The 26,173-nt window shown below is 40.8% G+C and overlaps 1 protein-coding gene across 1 annotated transcript in view; it reads right to left on the bottom strand.

The window, feature by feature from the left end:
• GADL1 (glutamate decarboxylase like 1) overlaps positions 1-9,722 on the bottom strand; it is a 138,294-nt gene extending 128,572 nt beyond the window's left edge. Inside the window, exon 1 of the mRNA XM_023752908.1 lies at positions 9,645-9,722. Within this exon, the coding sequence (XP_023608676.1) occupies positions 9,645-9,681 (37 nt within the window). The 5' untranslated portion in view covers positions 9,682-9,722. The remainder of the gene's footprint in view (positions 1-9,644) is intronic.
• Between the last annotated feature and the right edge of the window lie 16,451 nt (positions 9,723-26,173).

Genomic DNA, 26,173 nt, shown 5'->3' with positions numbered 1-26,173 from the left:
TGCTGAATACCAAGATCCTACAACCAAGATTACTTTTTCCAGCAAAGCTATCATTCAGAATTGAAGGTCAGATAAAGAGCTTCACATACAAGGAAAAGCTAAAGGATTTCATCACCACTAAACCAGTATTATACGAAATGCTGAAAGGTATCCTTTAAGAAGAGGAAGAAGAAAAAGGTAAAGATACAAATTGTGAACAACAAACAAGCATCTATCAACAAGTGAATCTAAGAATCAAGTGAATAAATAATCTGATGTACAGAATGAACCGGTGATTATAATGAATCAGGGACATAGAAAGGGAATGGACTGACTATTCTTGGGGGGGAAAGGGGAATGTGAGATTCGGGAAGAGACTGGACAAAAATCGTGCACCTATGGATGAGGACAGTGGGTGGGGAGTGAGGGCGGAGGGTGGGGCGGGAACTGGAAGGAGGGGAGTTATGGGGGGGGGAGAGGAACAAATGTAATCTGAACAATAAAAATTTAATAAAAAAAAATAATATATAAAAAAAAAGAAAATACAAAAAAAAAAAGAAAATTGTCAATATAACAGATAATTATAAACTCTTCTCATATAGACCTTTTTCATACCTCATTCAGAAGCAATCCACCTTATATTATGTACAAGTCCAACCTCTTGTGTGATAAAAAGAAACACACAAGAAGATGAGATAACCATGTTACAAGCAATAAACTGAAGGAAGTGTGGCAAGTGATGATTAAAGATGCTACTATTATTTATGAGAGAAAAGAAAAATATAGTTGACACCCTACAGGAGACTGTAATGAGGGAAATACAAACAATATAAAAAAAAGATGCAAGAATTCAAGAACAGAAATCTGACATCATTCAATGAAGGGACAATCAACTGGACACATCTCAGCTCTTGAGAAATGTTATAATGTTATCCAGTGGTCACAATGGCAATGCTAAGATATACAAAAGAAGATTAAACTTGTTCAGGGAAGCAAGAATATTTTTAAATTATTTTATAAATATTTCTATCCTTAAATATCATTTTATTTGTTTTTTAGTTTTTAAATCAGATTTTCTTTTATTGTAGTGGTAAAAACATATAATATTTACCGATTATTTTTAAGTTTATAGTTCACTACGTTAAGTATATTCACATTGTTACAATACAGGTCTCCAGAACTTTTTCATCTTCAGAACTGAAACTCTATACCCATGAAATACTTATCCTTCTTTCCCTCTCCTCCCAACCTCTGGTGACCACCCTTCTACTTTCTGTTTCTATGAATTTGACTACTCTAGGTACCTCATATAAGTGGAATCATACAATATTTGTCTTTGTGTGATTGGCTTATTTCACTTAGCATAATGTCCTCAAGGTTCATACCTGTTGTAGCATGTTATGGGGTTTCTATCTTTTTTAAGGCTAAATAATATGCTATTATATTTATACTAGTGACCAGTCACTATGGTCTCTGTTCTACTGCATCGGTCTATCTGTCTGTCTTTATGCAAGTACCACACTGTTTTGATTATTGTAGCTTTGAAATATGTTTTTAACTCAGAAAGTGTGGGTCCTCCAGCTTGTGTTGTTTTTCAAAATTGTTTTGGCTATCAGGGGTCCCATGAGATTCCATATGAGCATTAGGAATTCTGCAGAAATTGCTCTTGTAATTTTGATACAGATTATGTTGAATCTGTAGTTCACATGGGTAGATGGATGTTTTAACAATAATATTTTAATCCATGAACCTGGGATGAGTTTCCAATTTTATTTGTGTTTTGTTAAATTTCTCTCAGCAATGTTTGTAGTTTTCAGTGTACAACTCCTTTACAACTCTTATACTCATGTGTAAATATTCTTTTTTATGCTATTGTAAATCTTAAAAGTTTCTTAATACAAATTTTAAATGTTTGACATTTAAAGTGATTAGCAGTATATAATTCTAGAAGTGGGAACACTGGGTCAAATTAGAAGGAATACATGCATCTTATGTTTATAGCAGTGAAATTTATAATAGCCAAAATTTCAGAACAACCCAAGTGCCCAACAGCAGATGAGTGGATAAGAAAGCTGTGGTACATTTACAAATGGAATACTACACGCCTGTAAAAAGGAAGAAACTCTTACCATTTGTAACAGCAAGGATAGGCCTGGAGAGTATTATGCTAAGTGAAATAAGCCAATCAGAGAAAGATAAGTATCACATGATCTCACTCATATGTGGAATAAAATGAACAAAATAAACTGATGAACAAAATCCAGAGACATAGAAGCATGGAACAGATTGATGAATGGTCAGAGGAAAGGCAGGGGTGGGTGGTGGGTGGTGGGTGGTGGGTGGTGGGTGGGGAGTGATTAACCAGGGAATTAATATGCATATATGCATAGTTATAGTCACAGACAATAGTGTGGTGAAGGCTTGGGAGGGTGGGTGCGGGGTTGAGAGGGTCAGTGGGGGGAAAAAACAAAGGGGACATCTGCACTACTTACAACAATAAAGATAAATTAAAAAAAATAATGTGACTAGCAGTGAGAGAGACATCTGTGGAATAGACAAGTGGTATATCGTTGGTACAAATCCTTCAACTCTAAATATTTTATTTTCTCACCCAACTCCAAATTCTTCCATATCTCAGTCTACAAATGTTTGCCATTCCACCACCAATAAGGAAACAAAAGGGAACAGCAAAAATGCATTCCATGGTATTCTCTTGAGTCTGAAGACCAACACTTTTGGGATCCATCTCTAGCTTGAAGGGCCCCAGACAAAAATCACAGAAAAGACAACTCTAAGTTAAGTATTTAAATCACATCTAGCAACGTGGAACAAAGCTCAGCCAGGGCAAGAGAATGCCTGCTCTGTGATAATTCTATGGCATAATAATTTTGTGATGTATTTTTCATAAAATAAATATCAGGTGAAAACCGACATTGAGGGTCTCTGTGATTCATTTCATGTGCAAGTGTTCAGTGCCTATTGAAGGGATAGTCCTTAAACCAGTGATGGCAACAGGTACAGGACCAACTTCAGTTTCCTAAATCCATCTGAGATAAGCTCTGTCCTTGCACAGACTCAGGGAGATACTGAGCTCATTCGTCATAATCTAAGAGTAGCAGAAAAAAATCTATCTTCCAGGCTACATTTTTTCTATTGTATTCTCTCTGTGCTATTTCAGTTTTGAGCAGGAAGAATCTTAAAAATCACTGTCCCTTTTTCAATTACTCTATTAGGACTCATAGGAATCCAAGATCTTCTTTCCTCGTAATATAATGCATTTGTTATTTGGTTTGGAGGATTTATTTAAAACAAATCTATTTCCAAGCAAACTCTCCATGGAGTTGCATGAATATTTACCCATGTAATTCAGTTTGACAAAATTATTGAGGGAGGAAGGTAGGACATACTTATCTTCAATGTGCCAGGTACTTGACATATGTTCTCATAAAATCCCATGAGGTAAGTAGTGTTGTCTCTTATCACTTCCATTGCACCAGTCAATGAACTGCTGTCTTGGTCTACAAGGAGCAAAGCTCAAACCTTTTCCTTTCTCCTCCTGTTTGTCCAACAGCAATTTGACCAAATGCAATTTGGTCAAGATGACCATTTGTTAAAAATACAAATATTTCTTGTCATTGCATTTCCAATTGGTAATGCTTATGCACATCTAGGCAAATTTTCAACTCTATATTTTGCCTTAAAACATTGGTAATCCTTTTCTAGAATTTTAAAGCTCTCTCCCAACTCTTTCTTTGCCTATATATTTTGAATTAATTTTTAGCCAGTTATTTTTCCCTCTATCTTGTTTGTGATAAAAATGTTAAAATAACCTGAGTATTCAGCAATAGGGGGTTAATAAGAACACATTTAGATGTCAGTGTAAGGATTTGTTTGAATAATAAAAATGACATCCATGCCCATGTAAGATGATAAAAATCAAACCAGATGAATACAGCTGGAAAGCCTGGCCTAAATTGAATGAGAAAAACATTTAAGCCAAACAAAGCCCCATCCTAACCCTCTCCCCTACCAAATTATTATTTTTCTTTTTTTCTGTCAGAACACTGAAGACCCCCTACAGAAAAGACAGATAAGAAGAACCTAAGAAAAATACATTATTCACTCAATCATGCACAATTACTTTTAATCCTCAAGTGTAAATTCTTTCTGCTCCAGTTCCATAAGTATAAATGAATTACTATTTTTCAACAAAATGGACTCCTACTGTACAAACTATTCTGCAATATACTGTAATTTAAGTAACCCAGCATTTATAATTTCCAAACTAAATCATATTTCTAAACATTATTGCATTCCAACTACTAATGGTAGAGAAGAAATAATTGCCTGAAAATTAAATATGAGATCAAAAGTAAAATAGAACAAAATACAAAAATTTCTGAAAACAGATTTTAAAAAGGGGCTTAAAAAATTAAAAGTTTTCAAAGCTTCCAGATAATACTCCCAAATTACTAATACTTAAACTAATTGGTAAATGATGGTATCAATTTTTAACCAACTCATTATAATGCTTAATGAAGTTAATGCAAAAAATGAGATGAATATAAGAAGTTCAGTAAAATGATTTACTGTCTAATAATAAAAAGCCTAATAGACAAAATGACTTCATGGTTGTTTCTATAATTTAAGGATTAACTAAGAAATGTAACTTAGACAAGTGGAAGAGCTGGAGTTCAAAAAAAAAAGGCAGTCTTCAGTAAAAATGCTGAACCATGAGAACAAAAGCAGCAAAATTCAGTTCGTGAAGGATTCTATAGGTCAAATGGCCCAGTTTCTTCAACAGATAAATGATAAGAATTAAAAAAGGATAGGAGGGTAAATCTATATATTTTTAAAAATCACAATTTTTTAATGGGTAACACTAAATTATTATGTCTAGGAAGACATACTTGGACAGTTAAACTATAAAAAATGCAATTAAGTAAATACTATCAAAATCAGGGGAATGGTTACTTCTAGGGGAGGAAAGCGACTATCATTGGAATGGGGCACATAGGACATGTGCCCAGGATGATGGGACAATTATGTTTCTTCATCTGGGTGGTGGTCCCAAGCATACAAGATGATAGCTAGGTGTTCTATATAACCAATCTCTCATAAGCCAAAAAGAAGTTTAATGGATGCAAAGCAGAACCAATCATCGTCGAGTTTCAGTCTCAGGAATCATCACAAGCGCAATGTGAAGGGAAAGCAGGAAAGGAGAGAAAGGGGCTGTGCCAGAACCCATGAGGGTCAGGCACCAAGTTAATGAGAAGAATACTAGTTCTGAGATATAATTTTCTTCCCAGTATTTCCCCTTTTTCATATCCATTCTACCATCCTCCAATGAAGAGAGCAGGACTTACAGAGAAGCAGTATAGCAGGGCTGGATAACAGGGAGGGGATTAGAGTACCTGTGAGGGAAAACCTCTAACACGGGGTGGTAGGGATTACCTTCAAGACTGAAAGGAGTCCCCCACCTGGAAGTGAATGGTGATGCTACTGGCAGATCTTAGAAAAAGAAACCCAGGATCCCTCTTCTCAGACAGAAAACAGAAGAAGCAATGAGAAATTAGAAAGAAAACATGATCATGGCGCTCCCAGAGATGTTACAAATGAAACATTAAAACCGATGCCAAGTATATAAATATATAAGGTTAAAGGTTACTCATTCACACATATATTCACAAAGAAGTGTGATTCAAAAAGAAGAGGAAGCCTGGCCGGTGTGGCTCAGTGGTTGAGCATCAACCTATGAACCCGGAGGTCACGGTTCGATTCCCGGTCAGGACACATGCCCGGGTTGTGGGCTCGATCCCCAGTTGGGGGCATACAGGGGGCAGCAGATCAATGATTATCTCTTATCATTAATGTTTCTATCTCTCTCTCCCTCTCCCTTCCTCTCTGAAATCAATAAAAATGTGTTGTTGTTGTTGTTTTAAAAAAGAGGAAGAAGAAGAAACTATCCTGCTTTAAACAGGTTCTTGTTCCTGGAACTAATCCTGCAAAGAAAGGATACTAAGAAAAGGATACTCAACAGTAGCCATCTCGAAAGCACAAAACAATTAGGAAACACTGACAAATTAGAGATTCCAATGACCTCGTTGACCTCTACATCCAATTTTCAAAATATAGTAAGTTTATTTAAGGGAGCCCACTACCTGCTACACAGTATAGTATTATGCTGTATATTATTCCTAATCTTTACAATCATTCAAATGATGGATATTTTTGTCCCTACTTTACAGATGAAGACACTGAGACTCCCAGAGGATAAATTCTTATCCAGAGATACACAGGAGGCGTAGGCAGAGAGCTATGCATTTTTCTCCTTCCTCTGTTCCCCATAGTTGCCCGCAGAGAAGCAGAGAACAGCATGACCCACCGCGGGTCTGCCTGCTCCACCTTCTAAAATGGTCTCACTGTAGTGACCTAAAATAATGTGAGCACTGGTAAACCTCCTCTGGAAGCCAGTGCCATGGGACACACTGCCCTTTTCCCTCAGAAAGGCCAAGCTGCCTTTTATTCCTAACAACCGGAGGGTTCCTACCCCCAGGGACAAGTCTAGGCTCCTATCCTGACACTAGAGATGGAGTGAGCCCCAGGCCTGTCATCAGTAGGAACCTTAAAATACTGACAGTCTTTCCTCCCAGCTTTCCCAGACCAAGGAAGAGGAGAGAATGCTGCTGTCACTTTAATGAGCTTAGAGCCATGTTCTAGGGTCCTTCCAGGATTCTTCCTATGATCCCTGCATTTGCAGGCAAAGGATGCTGCTCAAGTCACCTGTAGACATGCAGTACTATGGCCCAGCAGGAGGTACTAGGGGCCAGGAGTTAAGTGTTAGAGAGTGTGAGGTCTGGAGGTAGAGGGCCGGGGTTAAATGTTCAGAGCTAATACACTAAGAGTCTCAGTTTTATTTAAAAAAAAAAAGGCAGATAATACCGGTTCCCCTCCCACTGACTTGTTAGTGATTAGTGAAGAGGAAGGATCAAATAAGATAGACTTGGAGCTCAGCATAGCAGATAGTAAGTGTTGAATAGATGTTCTTAACACTTCTATCCTAAGTGAGAAGTGATCTATGGGCAATGAATTTGCCTGCAGTGGGTTTCATTTAAATGATTAAAAAATAATAGGAAATGAAAACTGAAAGGGTTACAGAGAGAAAGAAAACCAAAAGATAAAGACGGGGCAAAAAAAAATTATGCAGAAAATTTGTTCCTGAATATTATCGTTTTATACTATACCAGATTTATAACAGTACATAAAAGTCAGCTTTTCATAGCAAAAAACAATTCTATCCTCCTCCATTAAAACTTGAAATTTGTTTCCATTTTAATAGTTTCAATAAGAATCAAAATGATGGATAAAATGAAAACAATGACTTTGCCCACCAAATTATGTGGAAGGTTAATTTCAAACCACAAAGGAAAATATTATTAGAGTCCAAAGAATTATTTATCTTAGTGGAATTAAAACCTGAATCTGGTGTAATTAACTGCCTAAACTTCTCTTGGATATACTATGGCAAGATCATAAACTCATAAGCTGAGCAGTATCAAAGCATGAGAATAAGCATTCTCTATCTGAAATAGGATTCTTTGTGACTTTCTGCTGTAATGCCGGGTCTGTAACAGATATCCTGCAACGGAGTTCAACACAGGCATATCATTTAACATACTGATCAAATGTCACCTTGCACAATCATGTCATCTATACTTGGAAGTTTACTAAGTCTGACAGATACATATCCTGTACTCCTTTAAGATAATATAGCAAACATTTGGCACATTTAGGTGTTATTAGACATGTTACTGCCTTATCGCCTGCTCAAGAATAACAGCAGCCTAAGCTTTCCAGTATCCTCTGGAGTTCAGATTTAAGGTTAAATTTCACACCTCACTATTCATATATGCCAACTATTGAAATCCTCAGAAACTACAGACATGCCTGGTTATAAGAACACATGTGGAACAGACTGTGGAATCTCAGAGGGAAGGTGGGGTGGGTGGATGGGAGGGAAGAGATCAACCAAAGAACTTGTATGCTTATATGCATAACCATGGACACAGACAATGGATGGAGTGGTGAAGGCCTGGGGTGGGGGTGGGGAGGAAAGGGAGACATATGTAATACTTTCAACAATAAAGATTTAAATAAATAAATAAATAAGTCCAATTACAGCCCCCCACCCAAAGGAAGAATAGATACTTTTTAAAAAAGTTTATATCAGAGTTCTAAGGGCTGTGTGGCTTTAAAACATAAATTAAGATTAAAAACAAAGCAAACAAAACAGTTCAGGGATAAGGTAGTCAGATACCATTTTCCTGCCCAACTGTGCCTCAAATAAGGACACCTGACATATTATTAGGACATTTTTAAATCATCAATATGATTTACACTTCTCAATTAGTTCTCAAATAGCCAGATGTCTTACATTACAGTGTGTGTTGACTTTAGGAACACAAAAGTAATAGTTTCACAATGGGCTCCAGTAGTTTAAAGTGCCAGTATTTTTATGCCATATAATGAAAACAATACCAATACAAATTTAAAAAAAATTTTTTTAAAGAGAATACAGAGCAATTATGTGGGAACAATCGTTGGGACTATAAAAGGAAGGAATGAAACGTTTCTTGCAGCACTTGGTCCTTGCTTTGCCAACTCCTGTGCAGACTCCCAGCCTGAAAAGGACTGGTCCCCAGGGAAGCCACGCCAGTGTACCTGACGTACCTGCGGAGCCCAAGCCCCCTGAGAGTTTCAACTAAACGCAGCTTCGTTATCCAAAAGGGTTACTGATGCAAAGGGGAGTTATTCCTAGAGGAGCACTCCTCCTAAAAGGTCAACAACCAGCTAGTTAGTAAAATGCTCCGATAGCCATAATCATAAGAACCTTTCAAAGCAGAGGTTCTTAGCCAGGAGGTACAGGGAGGCGGTGAAGGAGCCTAGCTTGGAATCTTCAGCAAACATCCAAACATGTATTCTATCTAGGTGAATTCGGAAGGGAAAGGGGCTCAGAGCATTTCATCACACGTTCAAAGCAATCTCAGACCCTTGTGCCCGTTATTTCATAGGTTGTCTAATGACTCTGAGTCATAAAGTCATTTGGGGGAATTCTGCTGCCACAGCGCCTTCTTGGACAAGTCAAGTCTCAGTCTCTCACCCCCAAGCTTCAATCGGAAATACATTCAGGCATCACCCACTCTGTAAGATCAAGGCAACCTTTCTTAATGCCTCTTTGTAGAGTAGTGGGTGGAGGTGGGAGGGCAGGCTGACGCTGTGCATGTCCCAAAGTAGAAGCAAAATCACCTTTCTTTCAGGAAGGTATTTCTCTTTGTGTGTAAGGATCCCCACAGCAGCGCACCAAGCCCTGAAACCCTAAATGCATTTCAACAAACCGCATAGTGCGCATTGTTTGTTTCAAGCGCGGTTCTCTGCTCTTTATATATGTTAACTTGTTTAATTCTAGAGGTAACCCTAACAGATGCAGAAAGGGTGCAAAAATCCACCAAGAGGGAGACTCCCTATCCATCCCAGCCACCTTACAGGGAAATGGCCCTTCTCCTCGTTCCCCCTGCCAACCAGCAGCAGGGAGATTAAAACCTGAGTGGGGGAGGGAAGGAGCAGTTAAAGACTAAAAACAGCAGCCTCGCCAGGAGAGTCATTACCGTCCACTGGGCACTCGGGGTCCTGGTCGCTGCTCATTGCTGCTCCCCAACTCCGTGCTGCCCCCTGCGTGGCTCCCGCAGTCTTGGCAGTGGCTGCGGTTGCTGAGGCAGCGGCCCCTTGGGGACCAGGAGGTGCACCTGGGCACAGCCTCTGCAAGGGGAGGGGCCTGAGTGCGCGCAGGGCGCTTCTTTCACTTTGCCATCCCAGGCTTCTGTGCCAGCCTCCTGGAGACCAATGCTCTCTGTTAATACTTGGTGTGAGACCGGCTGCATGCCACTCACTTGGCTCAGGGCCAGGGGCCCTCTGCCCCGGGGGAGGCATGGAGACTGTGTGTATTTGCCTGGGTGGGAATAGGCAGGAAGTTTCCCCAGCAGCCCTTCCAGGCCAGAGGCTGGGCGAGGCAGGTAAGGGAAACTTGGTCCCTGATCTCCCCAAAGTCCAGCTCTTTGGAGTAACCACTTTGCAGGGTCTGATCTGGCCTGAGAAGCCCTAAGCTAAATATGATGCCTGCTCAGGGGACCTCTGTTCGGGCATCTGAGGTGAACAGGATCCGCTACCCATTCATTCAGTACTGCCTTGACATTTAAGAGTTCTACAAGCAAATTCCTTTTCCCGATCGGATTTCAGAGACTTTTGCCTCTGCATAATTCCACCTTTGGAGAAGGGGAAGGGATAGGCACCTTGTTGCTGGTGGTTATGAGCAAAAGGAGGTGGTGAGAAAGGTGAAATATTTGTTTGGATTTTAGACGAACATTTTCTCAACACCGTGTTTCTTCCAGCAAGCCCAGGGAAGTTGGGTGTTGGCCATGTTCCTATTGTAAATTTAAATTTAATCAGTGAGTGCTGCTTTTTTGTCACTCCTCCAACAAGCTTTATGTTTAAAGTGAAATTCCCTTAGGAGCTTTTAACTGAGCTGTTGATATGATAGGAGCAATCAGTTAATGCCACTTTGAAGCAAGTTTATGACAACTACATTAGGGAACTACATATGTAATTCAGATCCTTCAACAGGCTGAAAATAAAGACCCTGGTTTACTTTTGCACAGAGCCCAGTGTCAGTCCTTCGCAGGTGAACTCTTCCCTCTGGCCGGCACAGGTAAAGGCTCTATCAGGGAAGTTACTCAGACCTTTTCTCTCAAATTGGAGTTGATTATTCCTAATATGTCTGCAACTAGAGTTATTAAAAATATTAACGTTAAGCCCTAACCAGTTTGGCTCAGTGGATGGAGCGTCAGCCTGCGGACTGAGGGGTCCCAGGTTCAATTCCGGTAAGGGCGTGTACCTTGGTTGTGGGCACATCCCCAGTAGGGGGTGTGCAAGAGGCAGCTGAATCAATGTTTCTCTCTCATCGATGTTCCTGACTCTCTATCCAGTTTCCCTTCCTTTCTGTAAAAAATTAATAAAATATATTTAAAAAATATTAACATTAAGAACCCACAGACAAGTTTTATGAAGTGTCTAAGTCCCCTCCCCATCTATTCTTTTGTATACTAGGTGTACCAGTTAATAATGCAGATTTTTTCAATAGATAGAGTTACACATATGTTGATGTATATGCAATTTGATATGTATGCTATTTTGTTGTATTGACAACAAGCTTTAAAACTTCATATGTCAAATTTGATGAAGGTGTTAACACCATAGATATTTTTATGCTTAAAATGTCAAATTTCATGCCAAAAAAAAAGAGCATTTGCAGGAAGTTTTAATTCATTACTTTATTTTGAAGAAAAGTGCTGCTGAAAGTTATCGTATACTTCGGGAAGCTTATGGTAAATAAGCTCCATCTTAAGATACTTATGAACCCTGGTTTAAGTGCTTTAAAAGTGATGATTTCAATGTGAAAGACAAAGAACATCCAGGTCAACCAAAAAAGTTTGAAGACCAACAATTAAAAGCATTATTGGATGAAGATGCATGTCAAACTCAAAAACAACTTGCAGAAAGATTAAATGTTGCTCAGCAAACAATTTCCGATCATTTACAAGCAATGGGAAAGATTTTAAAGGAAGGAAAATGGGTGCCACATCAACTGAACTAAAGACAAATGGAAAACCGAAAGTCACCAGTAAAATGTTGCTTCAACAGCATGAAAGTCTTTTTTTGCATCAAATTGTGACTGGCGATGAAAAGTGGATTTATTTTGAGAATCCCAAATGCACAAAATCATGGGTTGATCCAGGTCAACTATCAACATCGACTGCAAGGCCAAATCACTTCGGAAAGAAGACAATGCTCTGCATTCGGTGGGATCAGGAAGGTGTGGTATTATGAGCTTCTAAAACCAGGTGAAACCGTCAATACTGATAGCTACTAACAACAAATAATCCATTTGAACCACGATTTCATTGTAAAACCACCAGAATGAGCCAGAAGACATGGCAAAGTAATTTTGCTTCATGATGATGCACCATCACACGCTTCAAAACCAGTTAGAGACATGTTAAAACATCTTGCCTGGGAAGTATTAACCCACCCACTGTATTCACCAGACCTTACTCTTTCAGATTACGTTGTGATCGATGGCACACACACTTTCTGAGCAGTATTTCAAAACGTACAAAGAAGTGGAAAAGTATCCACAAATTACCTGAAAGATGGGGAAAATGTGTAGCTAGCAATGGACATTACTTTGAATAAAGCACTTTTGATGTTTCTCTTGAAATTATCATGCTTTCTCTGATTACAAAATCTGCATTATTAACTGGTAAATGGTCAATCCGAATTTTTAACCGGTATCCACATTATTAACTGGTAAATGGTCAATTCGAATTTTTAACTGATATCTGCATTATTAACTGGTACCGGTTAAAAATGCGGATTGTCTTTTTTTTTTTTTTTTTTGAGGGGGGAAGGGAGAAGGAGAGACGAAGAAAAAGAAACATCGATTTTTTGCCTCCCACATATGTCCTGAACAGGGCTGAGGATAGAGCCTGCAACTGAGGTACGTGCCCTTGACTGGAATCAAACCCAGGATCCTTCATTCCTCAGGCCAATGCTCTATCCACTGAGGCAAACCGGACAGGGATGGTTGCTATCATTCTTAACATGTGCTATCAACTAGGTACTCTGCCAATTGCTTTTCATAATTCCCTCCTATAATCCTTATAGGAACGAAAATTATTATTGTCCCCTTTTTATAGATGAACAAACAGAGGCTCAGCTTAAGTAGCCTGTCCACAAACACAGAAGTGAGGAGTTTTAGACCCATACTTGGAATGCCATCTCTGTCATCACAAAGCTCGTGCCCAATTTTTACAATGGATTGTACCAAAGCCTTTCAAAAAAATGGTCCCTTAGAGAGTACAGATATTTGAAAACTGAATCCCCAGTTTATCATATTGATGGGGTTGAGGAAATGAGGTAGAATACCAGTTTTCCAGGCAGAGGGACCAACATTTGCCCAGCATCAATAATTGGGTCTGTGTATCTTGGAAGGGAAAAAGTGGGAGCTGGGAGTGTCCAGAGATAAGGGTAGAGACGGGAGCATGCCCCAGGATGTGAAAGACCTACAGACCATGTTTAGAAGCTTAGACTTTCTCCTAAAGGCAATGAAGAACCAGTGAAGAGTTCTAATTTGGGGACAGATGGGGAGAGGCAGTAGCATATGGGAGACAGCCAGAAGCAGGGATGGCCATAGGGGGAAACCAGAGCCAAGGAGACCAGTCACAGTAATCAAGATGAGAGATGCCAGTGCTGCCACCAGAGCAGTGATGGTAAAAACTGGGAGGAGGGACAGATAGGAGATAAAACAGGAAGTGTGTAAAAGCTAACTGTGGGCAGGGCCCATGTCTGCCTTTTCCATTGCTGAACACTGTTAAGCACCAACCAGGCACTGAAAAAAAGAGTTGTTGAATGAACACATTGACAGTACTCATGTTGTCACTAGATTCAGAAATGGCAGGAGAATGTCTAATGAGGTATCCCTTCTCTTAGTGTTTTCCAGATCTTTCTAATCATTAGACTCACCTAGGGCACTTACTAAAAATATAGATTCCTAGCATCTTCTCTCCAATTCCTAGGTCTTAGGTGGGGACCTGAAATCTATATTTTTAACAAGCACTAATGATTAGTGGTGAGAAACTAATGATTAATTTGGGAAATCCTGCTAAATTGATTAAAATACTATTAGCAAAGAAGAAGAGTGTTGTGTATGTCAGTGAGGTACCATGATGTGACCTGGGATTTTGTATTCCTTCTTCTATGCTGTTTGGAGATACACCTAGGTACTCATGCTTGTGTATTAGAGGACTCACATTTATGGTTAATTATCTCATTTCAAGAAATGAATGTCTATATTTTAAGCAGTGTGCCTTCCACCTGCTATTAGGACCTCTGGATAACACACTAAGTCAGTGGTTCTCAACCTTCCTAATGCTGCGACCCTTTAATACAGTTCCTCATGTTGTGGTGACCCCCAACCATAAAATTATTTTCGTTGCTACTTCATAACTGTAATTTTGCTACTGTTATGAATCATAATGTAAATATCTGATATGCAGGATGTATTTTCATTGTTACAAATTGAACATAATTAAAGCATAGTGATTAATCACAAAAACAATATGTAATTATATATGTTTTCCGATGGTCTTAGGCAACCCCTGTGAAAGGGTCGTTCGACCCTCAAAGGGGTTGCGACCCACAGGTTGAGAATCTCTGCACTAAGTTGTCTGGAAATCCCACCACTGGCTCATGCTTTGGGTCTGACCAGAAAGGAAGTGTCACTAGCTTTGGACTGTTATTTCTTGGAGTGTGATTTCCAGTCTGGAAGTGCTCATAAATAGTCAAGAAAAAGTTAGAGACAGAAAATGAGGGAGTCATTTAGAGACTGTACTAGAAACAACCTCAGCACTACTGACCTCGTGGACCTGGTGACTGCTGTGGGGAGCAGTTCTGTGCATTGTAGGATGCTAGCAGCATCCCTGGCAGCTACCCACTAGATGCCAGTAGCATCCTCCTCCCAGTTTTGATGTCCCCAAATGCCTCCAGACATTGACAAATGTCCCATGAGACAAAATGTTCCCGGTTGAAAACCACCGCTTTATTCCAACTTGACAGACGAATTTTATGTCTGTAGTATCTAATAACATGAAAATATTACTGGGCTTGCATTGTGCATGTCTTTTCATCTAATTTTTCTAGTAATTTCTCATTATCATATTTTACAACTAATTTATGACAGATTTAAAAAAAAATGCTTCTTCCCCACAGATAGCTTAAAACACATTGACTGATACAGAAAGTCACTATTAAAATACTTAATGGTCCTTAGAAGAAAGGGCACAACCTTGGGCTATCCTAAATCTCTCTGCCATTATAACCAGACATTACAAGGAGACTGTTAAGAAATTAACTAGCCTTTATTTTTTTTTATTTTTGCTCCTGTAGCTCACCATGGAAAAGTTGAGAGCATCCCCACCATTCACTCATACACACACACAGACACACACACACACACACACACACACACACACCAGAACTAGGTTCCCCATCCTCCAGTGAGAGTAAGCAGTTCCCTTGTGTTTCACAGGAGAATTTACTGGGGAGGAGGAGGGCCAACACAGAGACAAACCCTAAAATCCTATGGCAGGAAGGCCTAGGTCAGGGGACACAAACTGCCCAACCACTGGCTAAATTCGGCCTACAAACAGGTTTTATTTGTCTCCCATGTTGATTTTTAAAAAAACAATTACCAAACTATTTCTCATAAAAATCTCATTCCCAGCATCTGTTGAAAAAGCAGAACCTTCCGGCCATAATGGGCCTGGCTTCCCTCGTGGTGTCCATCAGCTGAAACTGAAAAGCAGCCACTGTCCGTAGGCCGCTTTGTCTGTCTCCGGACACAGCCCACTTTCTGGTGCATGTAGGCATGTGGTTGGCAGTGCCTGGTCTAGGCCTACAATGCAACTAATCTGGATACTCAGAGAAACAAAGAGGACAGAGAATCTGACCTTTGAGAGTCAGAGGAGATGGGTCAGGGACTCCCCAAGCCTGGGGGAGGGCAGGTCGGAGTTCCAAATGGCTGCAGTAACTAGGTCCTGGCCTGGATCTTGGGCCACGGAGATAGGCAGGCTTCAGAAGGGGCTGGCAATGTAGGCACCCATACAGGTCGGTGCAGATGGCCCATGCCTGATCTCCCTGACTGTTCCAATGGAAGCTGACCCCAATTATTCTAGTTTGCCAGAGCAACCATGACCCCCTCAAGCTGTGTGCAGGACCCTCTCCCATCACCAATTACTTGGTCTTATAAGACTTAAGAATCCCCTGCTAGAGAATGCCTAACCAACCTGGCAAGTGAGTGCTCGAGCCCAACTTAATGGACCTTAGGAAAATAAGTAACTGTGACACTGATTACGCTCTGACTGCCGGGGAGCAATTGCCATCTGTTAGAGAAACACTTAGTGAACATCTACCGTGTGTAGGCTCTGAGGCTACAAAGACAGATAAGGCAAATCAGCGGTCTTTACTCTAGATGCTCCAGCTGAGGGATGGAGACAGATGTGTGAGAAGACAACTAGGACACATTGGGTGAGTGCTATTTCAGAGCGGTGTATCAAATCCTGATGCAGCCAAAGCATAAGTAACTTGGCCTCTGCTTGGAGAAACTGGGGCTTCCCAGAGGAGATGGCATTCCACTGGACTTCGAAAATGAGGCCAAGTTTACCAAATGAAATAAAGAAAAAAATTAGCAGTTTTGGGTGGCAAGAAGAGAGGGGGGGAGTGAACAGAGTGGTGGAGATCTGAGAAGAAAGATGAGATGAAGTGATGTCTTCAAGTCAAGGTGTCCAGACTTGAGCTTGTAGGTTGAATATCGACTCAACAGAGGTCTGATATTACCAACTTTGTTTCTTTGGAAGTCAAATCTGGTGACACATTAAAGTTAGACTAGGCAAGAGATTTAGAGACAGTCCAGTTCTGAGACAATTTGTAAACCTGATCTAAGTAAGGCAGTAGCGAGCCATTTTCTAGAAAGTGCAACACTTGCATTAAATGTGGAGGTAAGATAGCAGGAGTTGAGGATGACTCAACTTTCTGACTTGGAAGATCGAGAAGATGATAAAACTACCAACAGAAATAAAAATAAAATAAAGAGCTAAAAGCGTGTTTGGGGAGGATATATATATATAATGAGTTTTTTGTGATAAGTTTGAAATAACTGTGGGTCCTTCAGGTAGATGTGTCAAAAGATGCTTTAAAATGAGGTGCTAGAGTATCAAATGAATGAGGAGACAGAGGGCGAAGATTTCATAAACAATTGCTAAGTCACATGAAAGGCTGACATTGCCAGAAGATGGGGGAGAAGGAAAGCTGGCATAGAACCTTGCTCCCCGAATTTAAGGAGCAAACAGAGGAGAGAATCCAGCAGTAAGAGAGAGAAAAGACAATTGGAGAACTGCAAAGGTAAAGACTGGAGTAACGGAAGCTGAGGGAGAAGGGGAGAGTGGAAACGTGGTCAGCCCTACTGTGCTCTACAGGGGACATGACAGAAAATCTCCCAGAAGTTCTGACTTGGTGGGTCCTGGGGAAGGCCAGTCAGCTAGCTGGCGTTTCACAAGCATCCCAGGGGAGCTCTCCCCTGCTCCGCGTGGCCACACCTGTACATACTAGGTTTTTCATGAGACATTCCCTCAAGTCAACTTCCCTGCCATCACTGCTTTGAAAATGGCTGTGCTCTTTCCCTTGCTCCCAGCCCTGCTCACACATGGGAGGGTCAAGATAGACAGGAGGCCTGAGGCCCGCACCAATTATGAAATGAGAAGAAAAGGGCTGCCAATTAGAGCTAATTGTGAAGATTTTTTAAATGACATTTGCTTTTAAAAACCCTTGACTCTCAAACTATTTTCACCAGAATTCGTCATTTATCTGCCTCAACTGCTACTGATGTCTTTTTGAGGGCTGGGGGGACACTCTGAAAAGAGATACATGTGTATATGTCAGAACTAACTTTCAGAGACATGAAGCAATTTTTAAAAAATATATTTTTTTATTGATTTCAGAGAGGAAGAGAGAGATAGAAACATCAATGATGGGAGAGAATCATTGATTAGCTGCCTCATGCACGCCCCACACTGGCGATCGAGCCTGCAACCTGGGCATGTACCCGACTGGGAATTGAACTGTGACCTCCCCGTTCACAGATCAACTCTCAAACACTGAGCCACACCAGCTGGGCAATGAAGCATTTTTTTGGTGTATTTATAGCACAGCCATTCTATGTATGCTGGTATGATAGTATGCTGGTTTCGAACCTGACATTATGAAAAACAAGAAGTGCAAGGAATGAAAATGGGCTCAGCAAACCAAACATTTTCTCCAATTAGGTAGTGGTTCTACAATTTCAAAGTAAATACTCAGCACTAGGGATGGTTATTTATTTTCCTAAATACAAGTAATAGAAAAATGATTGGAGGTGAAATTAAATCCCTCCTGAGGGCTCCATGTGAAGACGGATAATTGAAAAGGAGATGCCAGGTGTCAGGCCTCCTGTGTGCAATGCAAATGAAGTTCACTTGCTCAGTGTTTTCCTGGGCAACTTTTAGTTACCTTCCTGTGGGAGCTGGCTCTCCAGTTGTTTCTGGGTGGCATGGGGGGAGGGGGCGGTGTCCTGGGCCTCCTGCTGAGGGAAAGGAGTGGCCTCAAGGGTCAGTTCAACCCAAAGCAGAGTCATAATTATGTATCAGAGTTCTCTGTATTTTTGATTAACAAAATTTTAGGTTTGCTGCTTAAAAGGTATCCACAGTCATTGACCCGAGACTGCAAATGGGCTGTCCGAAGGGATAACTGGCCCACAGGGGTATTTTCTTTGGCCTCCATTAGTGTTTTTAAATTTTCTAAATAGCCAGTGTGTGTGTGTGTGTGTGTGTGTGTGTGTGTGTGTTTTCACATTAAACTCACATTTCATGGTCTTAAAAACATCTGGGTCATGACTCATATTTCTGTATGATTACAAAGAGAAGCAAAGTAGCTTGGGCTCCCTTCATGTAGGAAATGCATCCTCTGAATTAACTGCTCTGTGTCTCAATTTCCTTGTCTGAAAAATAGGAATAATAACCATGCCTGTCTTATATCATCGTGAGAAGCAAAGGAGCTGATCTATGTAAAACACGGAGCACCCGGCACGTAAGTGTCACAGAATCCAGCCAGCCCAGTTTATTAAAATTCCCACCAGGCCCTCCCATGCATTTGCACTGGCAACCCTTGCTCTAAACCATGCAATAGATGGTAGCTACAGAAATCTCTGGAACGCAAAGGAAATCAAAGGAAGCTAGTACCTTCCTGCCAAAAACTGCTGGCCCTGGGGAACTTAAGGTCTGAGGGGGAGCAGGACGCATCCGCTGAGGCCAAGTACAGAGGCCAAGTCTGTAACGCATTATAGACTTCAGAACACTGTCCTGTTAAACTTCGTCGTGTACGTTTGAAGTTTTGGGATTTCCCCTGTTGTTTATTCTTTATCTCTTCTCCTGTGGTTGTGAGTAGTAAAAATCCTTAGAAAATCTCAAACAATATTTGGGTGTGTTTAAGAGGAAGTAAACAAAAGGTTCAAGACAAGAGTGTGCTCCTGAAAAACTCGTAAGAACAACCATGAGTCATGGATCCTGGGAAAGGAGGTTGAGCCTGAGCATCCCGTTCCGGAGACGGGCTTGGTGGGAGAGGTGTACACCAGCAGGGACTGAATCCTCACCCAGGAGTGACCTATCTTCCTGTGCTGGCTACTTTCCATTTCTGGTCCCCGCTCTACCCTTCTCCACCCTGCTCTGTGCCTGGGGGAGTCTGACCTGCAAGGACTGTCCCATTTGGCTTCCTCGCCCTCTGGTTCCAGCTGGATTCAGCCAATGAGGGGCTTTGGTGGGAGATCAGAGAGAAGGCAGATGTGAGTTTTCTGTGCTCCCTCCCTGTGGGTTTCCTGCAGGCTGGTGTGTCCCCCCACTGATGACCCGAGTGACTCCTGCCACACGGCCCTCTCCCAGGAGCTGTTCTCTCTGAGTTCCAGTACCCGTCCTGCTTTGCTGCCTCAGATAGCTCAAGGGGATGACATAGGATCCCACTGCTGCCAGCCCATGGATACTGCACCATCCTTCACTGGTTTCCCTAATGCCTGCTGGCTCCATGGAAAAGTCTTTTTATTAAACTCTGTTGTTCCCGTGTGACTGTGGCATTGGCCTATACTGACTGGAAAGCTTGCCCACTTTATAATACCCATTACCACTTATATCTTGCTTTTGTTTAAGAACAGGCCTTTCAAATTTTTCTGAACCATGTCCTTTTGGGTAAGTTATGGGATTTGATTCCATCATTATCTGATAAGCAATGTTCAGTCCGTTGTAAGAGGTAAATCAAGTAATGTGTTCATCAAAATATTTAATGTGCATGGTAAAATTTTAAAAGTAATAATATTAATCTATATGAGCTTTTGTCTGCCATTACCTTGAAATAATAGGGGAAAAAATGTGCCATCAATGGATGAATGGATAAAGAAATGTGATTATATATCCACCATGGAGTATTATTCAGCCATAAAAAAGAATGAAATTTTGCTCTTTGCAAATACATGGATGGACCTTGAGAGTATTATGCCAAGTGAAAAAAGTCAGACAGCAAAAGATAAATACCATGTGATCTCAATTATATGTGGAATCTAAAACAATAAAAATAAAACAACAAGACAAAAATAACCCAAGGTGACGAACATAGAGAACAGACTGGTGGTTAGAGGCAGCAGGTAGGAAGTGGGTGAAATGGGTGAAGGGAGTCAGGAGGAACACATTTTCACTTATACAATGAATGTCATCGAGATGTGGTATACAGCATGCTGACTAGAATTAGTAATATTCTATTGTGTATTTGAGGGTGGCTGGGAGAATAGTTCTCGAAGTTTCTCAGCATAAGAAACTTTTTTGTAACTATATCTGATGACAGATGTCTGTGGGCTACTATGGTGAACACTTTACAATATATACAAATAATTATGTTGCACACCTGAAACTAATATAATGTTATATGTCCTTTGTATCTCATTTAAAAAAAAAGAAACAGAAAACAATGCTTCAGTGCTTCCCTTACTGCCTTAGGCCACAAAGACTCTCCCTGTCCACCCTGTCAGCCCACCCCCTCCCCTGACCATGGAGCTCACATAGTTGGATTTTCAAGCATAAAAGAGAATTTTTACATAATTAAAAGTGAAGAAAAGTCTACATAGAAGGAGAGAATGAACTTGCTAGCAAAGGAGTAGAGTTGCACTGTCCAACGACAGTAGCCACAGGCCACATGTGGCTAACAAGCAGTTGAAATGTGGATGTTCAGAATTGAGATATATCTCCAAGGTTTGTCTGCATCTAATTCTCAGCTTCAGAGAAGTAGCTGTAGCTTGCACTCTGTAAAATCGTTAATCAAAGAAGGACTTGAACAGTCACAGTATTTAACTAAGAGGCAGAAATGCGAGGGAGGCAACGGCAAATAATGTGCAAGGTAAGAAAGTAAATGTGTCAAGGATGAAGAAACCCAATAGGAGTGCGGAGAATTCTGAAAATTATGGCTGAGAAAGAGCTTAGTAATTAAATCAACACTCAGTCAACCTACTTAATTATTGTGACATATAGAAGGTGCCTAATACTCAGAATTTTTTTAAGAAATCAAGTTGCACATGTTGTAAATCTCTCTTAAATTAGTAGGTTGGATCACACAACTGAGAGCTCACCTAATTCAGTGAAAGTGAAACAGGATCAGGGATGTGACCTGACAAAGCCGCACAGTTAATTAGAGCCAGGACACAAATTATGATCCAGATATTTGAACTCTTGATTGTTTCCTGTTTTTGTTTTTCTCAGACAGATTAAGACAAACCAAGAGCCAGGAGCAGGCCTACACCTACAGAACTCCAAAGTTCTAGAAAACCAGGAAGGTTCATCCTTCAGTTACAGAGTTTTGAGTTCCATTTTAATTGATGCTATTATCAAGTACCTTAAAAAAACAAAACAAAACAAAAACAAATTAGCCCTAGCCAGTTTGGCTCAGTGGATAGAGTGTCTGCCTGTGGACTGAAGGGTCCTGGGTTGGGTTCTGGTCAAGGGCACATGCCCGGGTTGCCATACCTCATGAAAATATCTCCATGAAAAACTCCCATTCATTCTGAGAGCTACACAGTTGTGGGGCTTGTACTATTTACAACATATGACAGCTCGCTCATAAAAATATAATGATGTATAATTTGTAAGAATAATGATAGTCCAGGAGCAGGTGTAGCTATAGAGCTTGATGTCACTAAAATTTGTCTGAGAGGTCACAAGGGATTGCTAGTACAATGTACAATGAGAAATACCAGGACTGAGGAAAGAGAGGCAGGTACTGGGGTCAGTTTTGTTATCACATCTCTACTCTTTTATTCTTTTTTGTAAATAACTAACAAATGACATCTCTACTCTCTTGTTCTTTTTTGTAAATAACTAACAAGTGTGCCATTCACTTAATCCTGCCTACTAGATTTTTTGGGAGAGAAGGAGGGAGGGAGGGAGGGAGGGAGGGGGAGAGAGAGAGAGAGAGAGAGAGAGAGAGAGAGAGAGAGAGAGAGAGAGAAGAGAATAGGAGCAGCATTAATTTTAGGGACGAACAAGCTGAAGCATCCTGGAGTAGCTGTTGTCAGCAGAGGTCACTTTCGGAATCCAATTAAGCCTCTGGACATATTCACTGGAAAAGGTGAGCTATAATCATTCAAATGGCATCATTGTAACAACATCCTTTTCAAATAAACTAGAGAGAAAACAAATCTCTGTTTTGACCACAGGGTGGAAAAATCAGCATGAAGTTTGAATCCTTTCACGGTGTACAGGAAGGAAGTTCTGCCTATTTGTGAGTTCCAGCAAGAAGAGAGACATAAACAATAACATTTCACTTTCTCCTCGCAAAAAACAGAATAGAGAGTGGTCAGGTTGACACGGGGATGGTCAAATTGAGCCAAACCAGAAAACTCAACAGGTCTCATTTACCCTTGACCATGAGCACATGAGCAATGGGACAGGAATTTCTGGGTCTCTGTGGCAGACAGGAAACTTGTAGAAAATATTTAAAAGCAGAAAATACCCAAGTGGTCCCGTGGTGCATGATGGGACAATATTGTGTAACCACTCTAACCTTCAACTTTCTTTCAGACAGTTTTTAAAATAACTGAGCTTTTGTTTTTCATTTCATAACTGTTACAGTCATTGGAACGAATGGTTCAATTTGAATTTAAAAATACCCAGGAAACGGAGATTAGGAAAAATAAAATACAGACTCTACCCTTGTATTTTGAGTCTATGGGTAGTCTTTTTCAATTAGTTTCATATTTGCTTTATTGTGTGCCACTACTTGTATTGCTCTCTACCTGACTAATCATATCAATGACAAATATCCGTATAGCATCTTCTACTTTTTCCAAGAGCAGTATTTTTACAACTTCCCAATGGGGTAGACAAAGTAGGTATAATATATCCCCAGTACAGACCCCAGGGCCCATCAAGTCACCTCCACAGAGTCACTCAGCCTGGACTAACCTCAAGAAGGACCTACGCCTCCAGATGTCCAGTCCAGGCACACATTGTACACACAGCAACTTAGAATCAAAATTGGTGTGTATCACCTTCTGTACAAAATACTCGAGTTCTGGGATTAGCACACAACCATCAGTAGTGCTGTTGGAGAAGGATCATGAAGCCATCGGTGCCATGATGGGTTTGTAAGGGCTGCCATGGTGGAGGAGAGGGGCCTGATAATCAACCTGCTGTGCATTTCCCAACTCTGAAAGCCCCAGTGTCCTTGTTCTCCAATTGACCATGACCTTCATTTGCCCCCAATTTCATCCACCCCATCTCATGGTCACTTCCTGGACCATCTCCTGTTTGCTTGTGTCTGTCTACGACCTCCACTTCTTCTACCTTTCTCAGTTTGTGCTCCCCAACCGTTGTTCTTTCATATCAGAAACACCCCCAATTCTTTGACCACTTTCTTACCAGTCTGCCTGACTCCATGATTCATGAATCCAATTAGTCTTCTAAGATACTAAACCCTTGTTCCTCTGGCTTCAGCAACTCTATGTGAACATTTCCTACTGTTAATCAATTCAACCAGCCTTTTTAAAAGCCTGAGCCCTGCTGAAGCCAACGTGTCCACATATAAATCTAAGTGCCACTAAAAATATTTGATATTCAATATCAAATAATCCATCTGAGTTGATTTTGAAGCCATTTCCTCCTCATTGATCAGCAGGCTCTCATGCTTCCCATCATTACATGAATGGGCGGGCCCCTGGGATTGCACAATGTGGCAGTACTGTGGGTCAGCATCCCTTCTCATTCCCATCACAGGGCATTTCAAACCTTCGGAACTAGCCTAAGTTACCGAACAAATGCCCAATTCCCGCACCCATTAAAAAAGATGACTGCATAGTTCATTAATCATTTAAAATCATGACATAAGGTAGACCTCAATCTCCCAACCCTCAAGCTAAAGAATTACCTGCCTCCACTTCCATACTTCTTCCTTCCGTCCTCCAGTCATTGGCCACTCCTTCTACAACGGTCCATCCTTCTGGCAAAGCTCGAGATACCACCTCTCCTTTGACATTCCCTGCTACACTCATCAGTTCTTTTCTTTCCTAAATCTTAACCCTCTCCCTCTCTATGGGCCACTTCTCCTGACTTATAAACATGTTCGAGTTTCTCTTGCTCAGAAACAAACCAGAACATAGCTTGTGTAACAGACACTGTGAGCATGCCATCCACATGTCCTTAACAAGTTCCATTCCAGGGATTGAGGGCTTCTTTGGCCACTAGAGCCCATCTCCTTTTATTCAGCAAGCTGAAAAATTCCATGGAATTCATGAACTGCCCCCTCCCTCTGGAGCAACCTTCCACCAGTGATTAAGGGTTATCGGTATATAAATAGCCCAGCTTCCTAATCCCTCAGGTGGGATACATTTTAAAGCATATGTTTAGTATTTTTTAAAAAATATATTTTTACTGATTTCAGAGAGGAAAGGAGAGGGAGAGAGAGATAGAAACATCAATGATAAGAGAGAATCATTGATCAGCTGCTTCCTGCACGGCCCCTACTGAGGATCGAGACTGCAACCTGGGCATGTGCCCTTGACAGGAATCAAATCGGGGAAACTTCAGTCCACAGGCCGATGCTCTATTCACTGAGCCAAACCGACTAGGGCTGTTTAGTATTTTTTAAATGCATTTTATTGATTTCAGAGAGGAAGGGAGAGAGAGAGAGAGATAGAAACATCAATGATGAGAGAGAATCATTGATCGGCTGCTTCCTGCACGCCCCACACTGTGGATCGAGCCAGCAACCTCGGCATATGCCCTGACTGGGAATAGTACTGTGACCTTTTGGTTCGATGCTCAACCACTTAGCCACACTGACCGGGCATATGTTTATTATTTTTAACCCAGAGTTTGCCAATAGGATTAAACTCCAGTTTGTAAGGTACTTAAAATAGTCTTTTTAAATGCTTCCTGCTTTCCCTAGCTCACTTTAGTACTTCTTTTGAGGTATTTCCTGGGATTCCCTCCCAAATAAATTACTTGCACTTAAATCCATAGTTCAGAGACAGCTTCTGGGAAAACCCAAACCAAGACACCCTCCCTGGGCCCTCTGTCTACATCTAGTCACCACAAGCCCTTTCACTCCTTCAGTGCTAACATTTTTGAAAAATAATCAGATCATGAAGAAGTTGCATATTACTACTAGCACAAAGAACCCAAACTATAAAATAGGGATTTTCTTTTTCTTGTGGAGTGATAAATGTGGAGTTATGAATTCCTGGACTGCTATGACAGTTCCACAGTGACATCAGGGACGACGCTCCTTCTGCTTTTCTAGTCAGTCATTCATCACATGTCCTGGGCACCTTGTGGTCCAAATTTGAGGAAGGAAAGATAGAGATGGATGGGTAGGAAGGCACAAGGTCCATGGCAGCCTTTTATCAAGGAACTTTCTCCAAAGCACCATCCAACCACGTCTTCTTACATCTCATTTGGCCAGAATTTAAACCACATTTAGCTTCAAAGGAAGCTGCAAAAAAGTTGTTTGCTTTTAAAAAAGAAATCCGGGCTTTTGTTTCTTCTAACAACATTGGGGTTCTCTTATAAAAATAAAAATGGATATTGGGATAAAAAAAACACAGCCATTTCTATTATAGGAGACTATGTAACCAGTTGCAATTTCTCAACTACTATCATCTGATTTCCACCACTCTGTAAAAAATCTCTCTAAACAATTACTGTCTACCTCTTATAAACAATAGACAATTACCAGTCCATTTCTTATTGACTTCCCTGACTTTTCATTGACTCCCCCTATCCTATTGACCACATCGATACACATTTCCGTGTAATGAATTGAATTTAAAGGTCCTTATCAAACCTCTCAGCTTTTCAAGGTCAACAGTTTTATGCAAAAGCTGGTTAGGAAGGAGTGGAGAACAAAGATAAAATGATGAGGAAGATAATGTCGCACTCTGCCTACATCTCTCCAAACCTCTCTT

Source organism: Myotis lucifugus, unplaced genomic scaffold (assembly GCF_000147115.1).
Source record: "Myotis lucifugus unplaced genomic scaffold, Myoluc2.0 scaffold_39, whole genome shotgun sequence".
NCBI lineage: Eukaryota > Metazoa > Chordata > Mammalia > Chiroptera > Vespertilionidae > Myotis > Myotis lucifugus.
The sequence above is the reverse complement of the archived record's forward strand: the minus strand, read 5'-3'. Positions and strand labels throughout refer to the sequence as shown.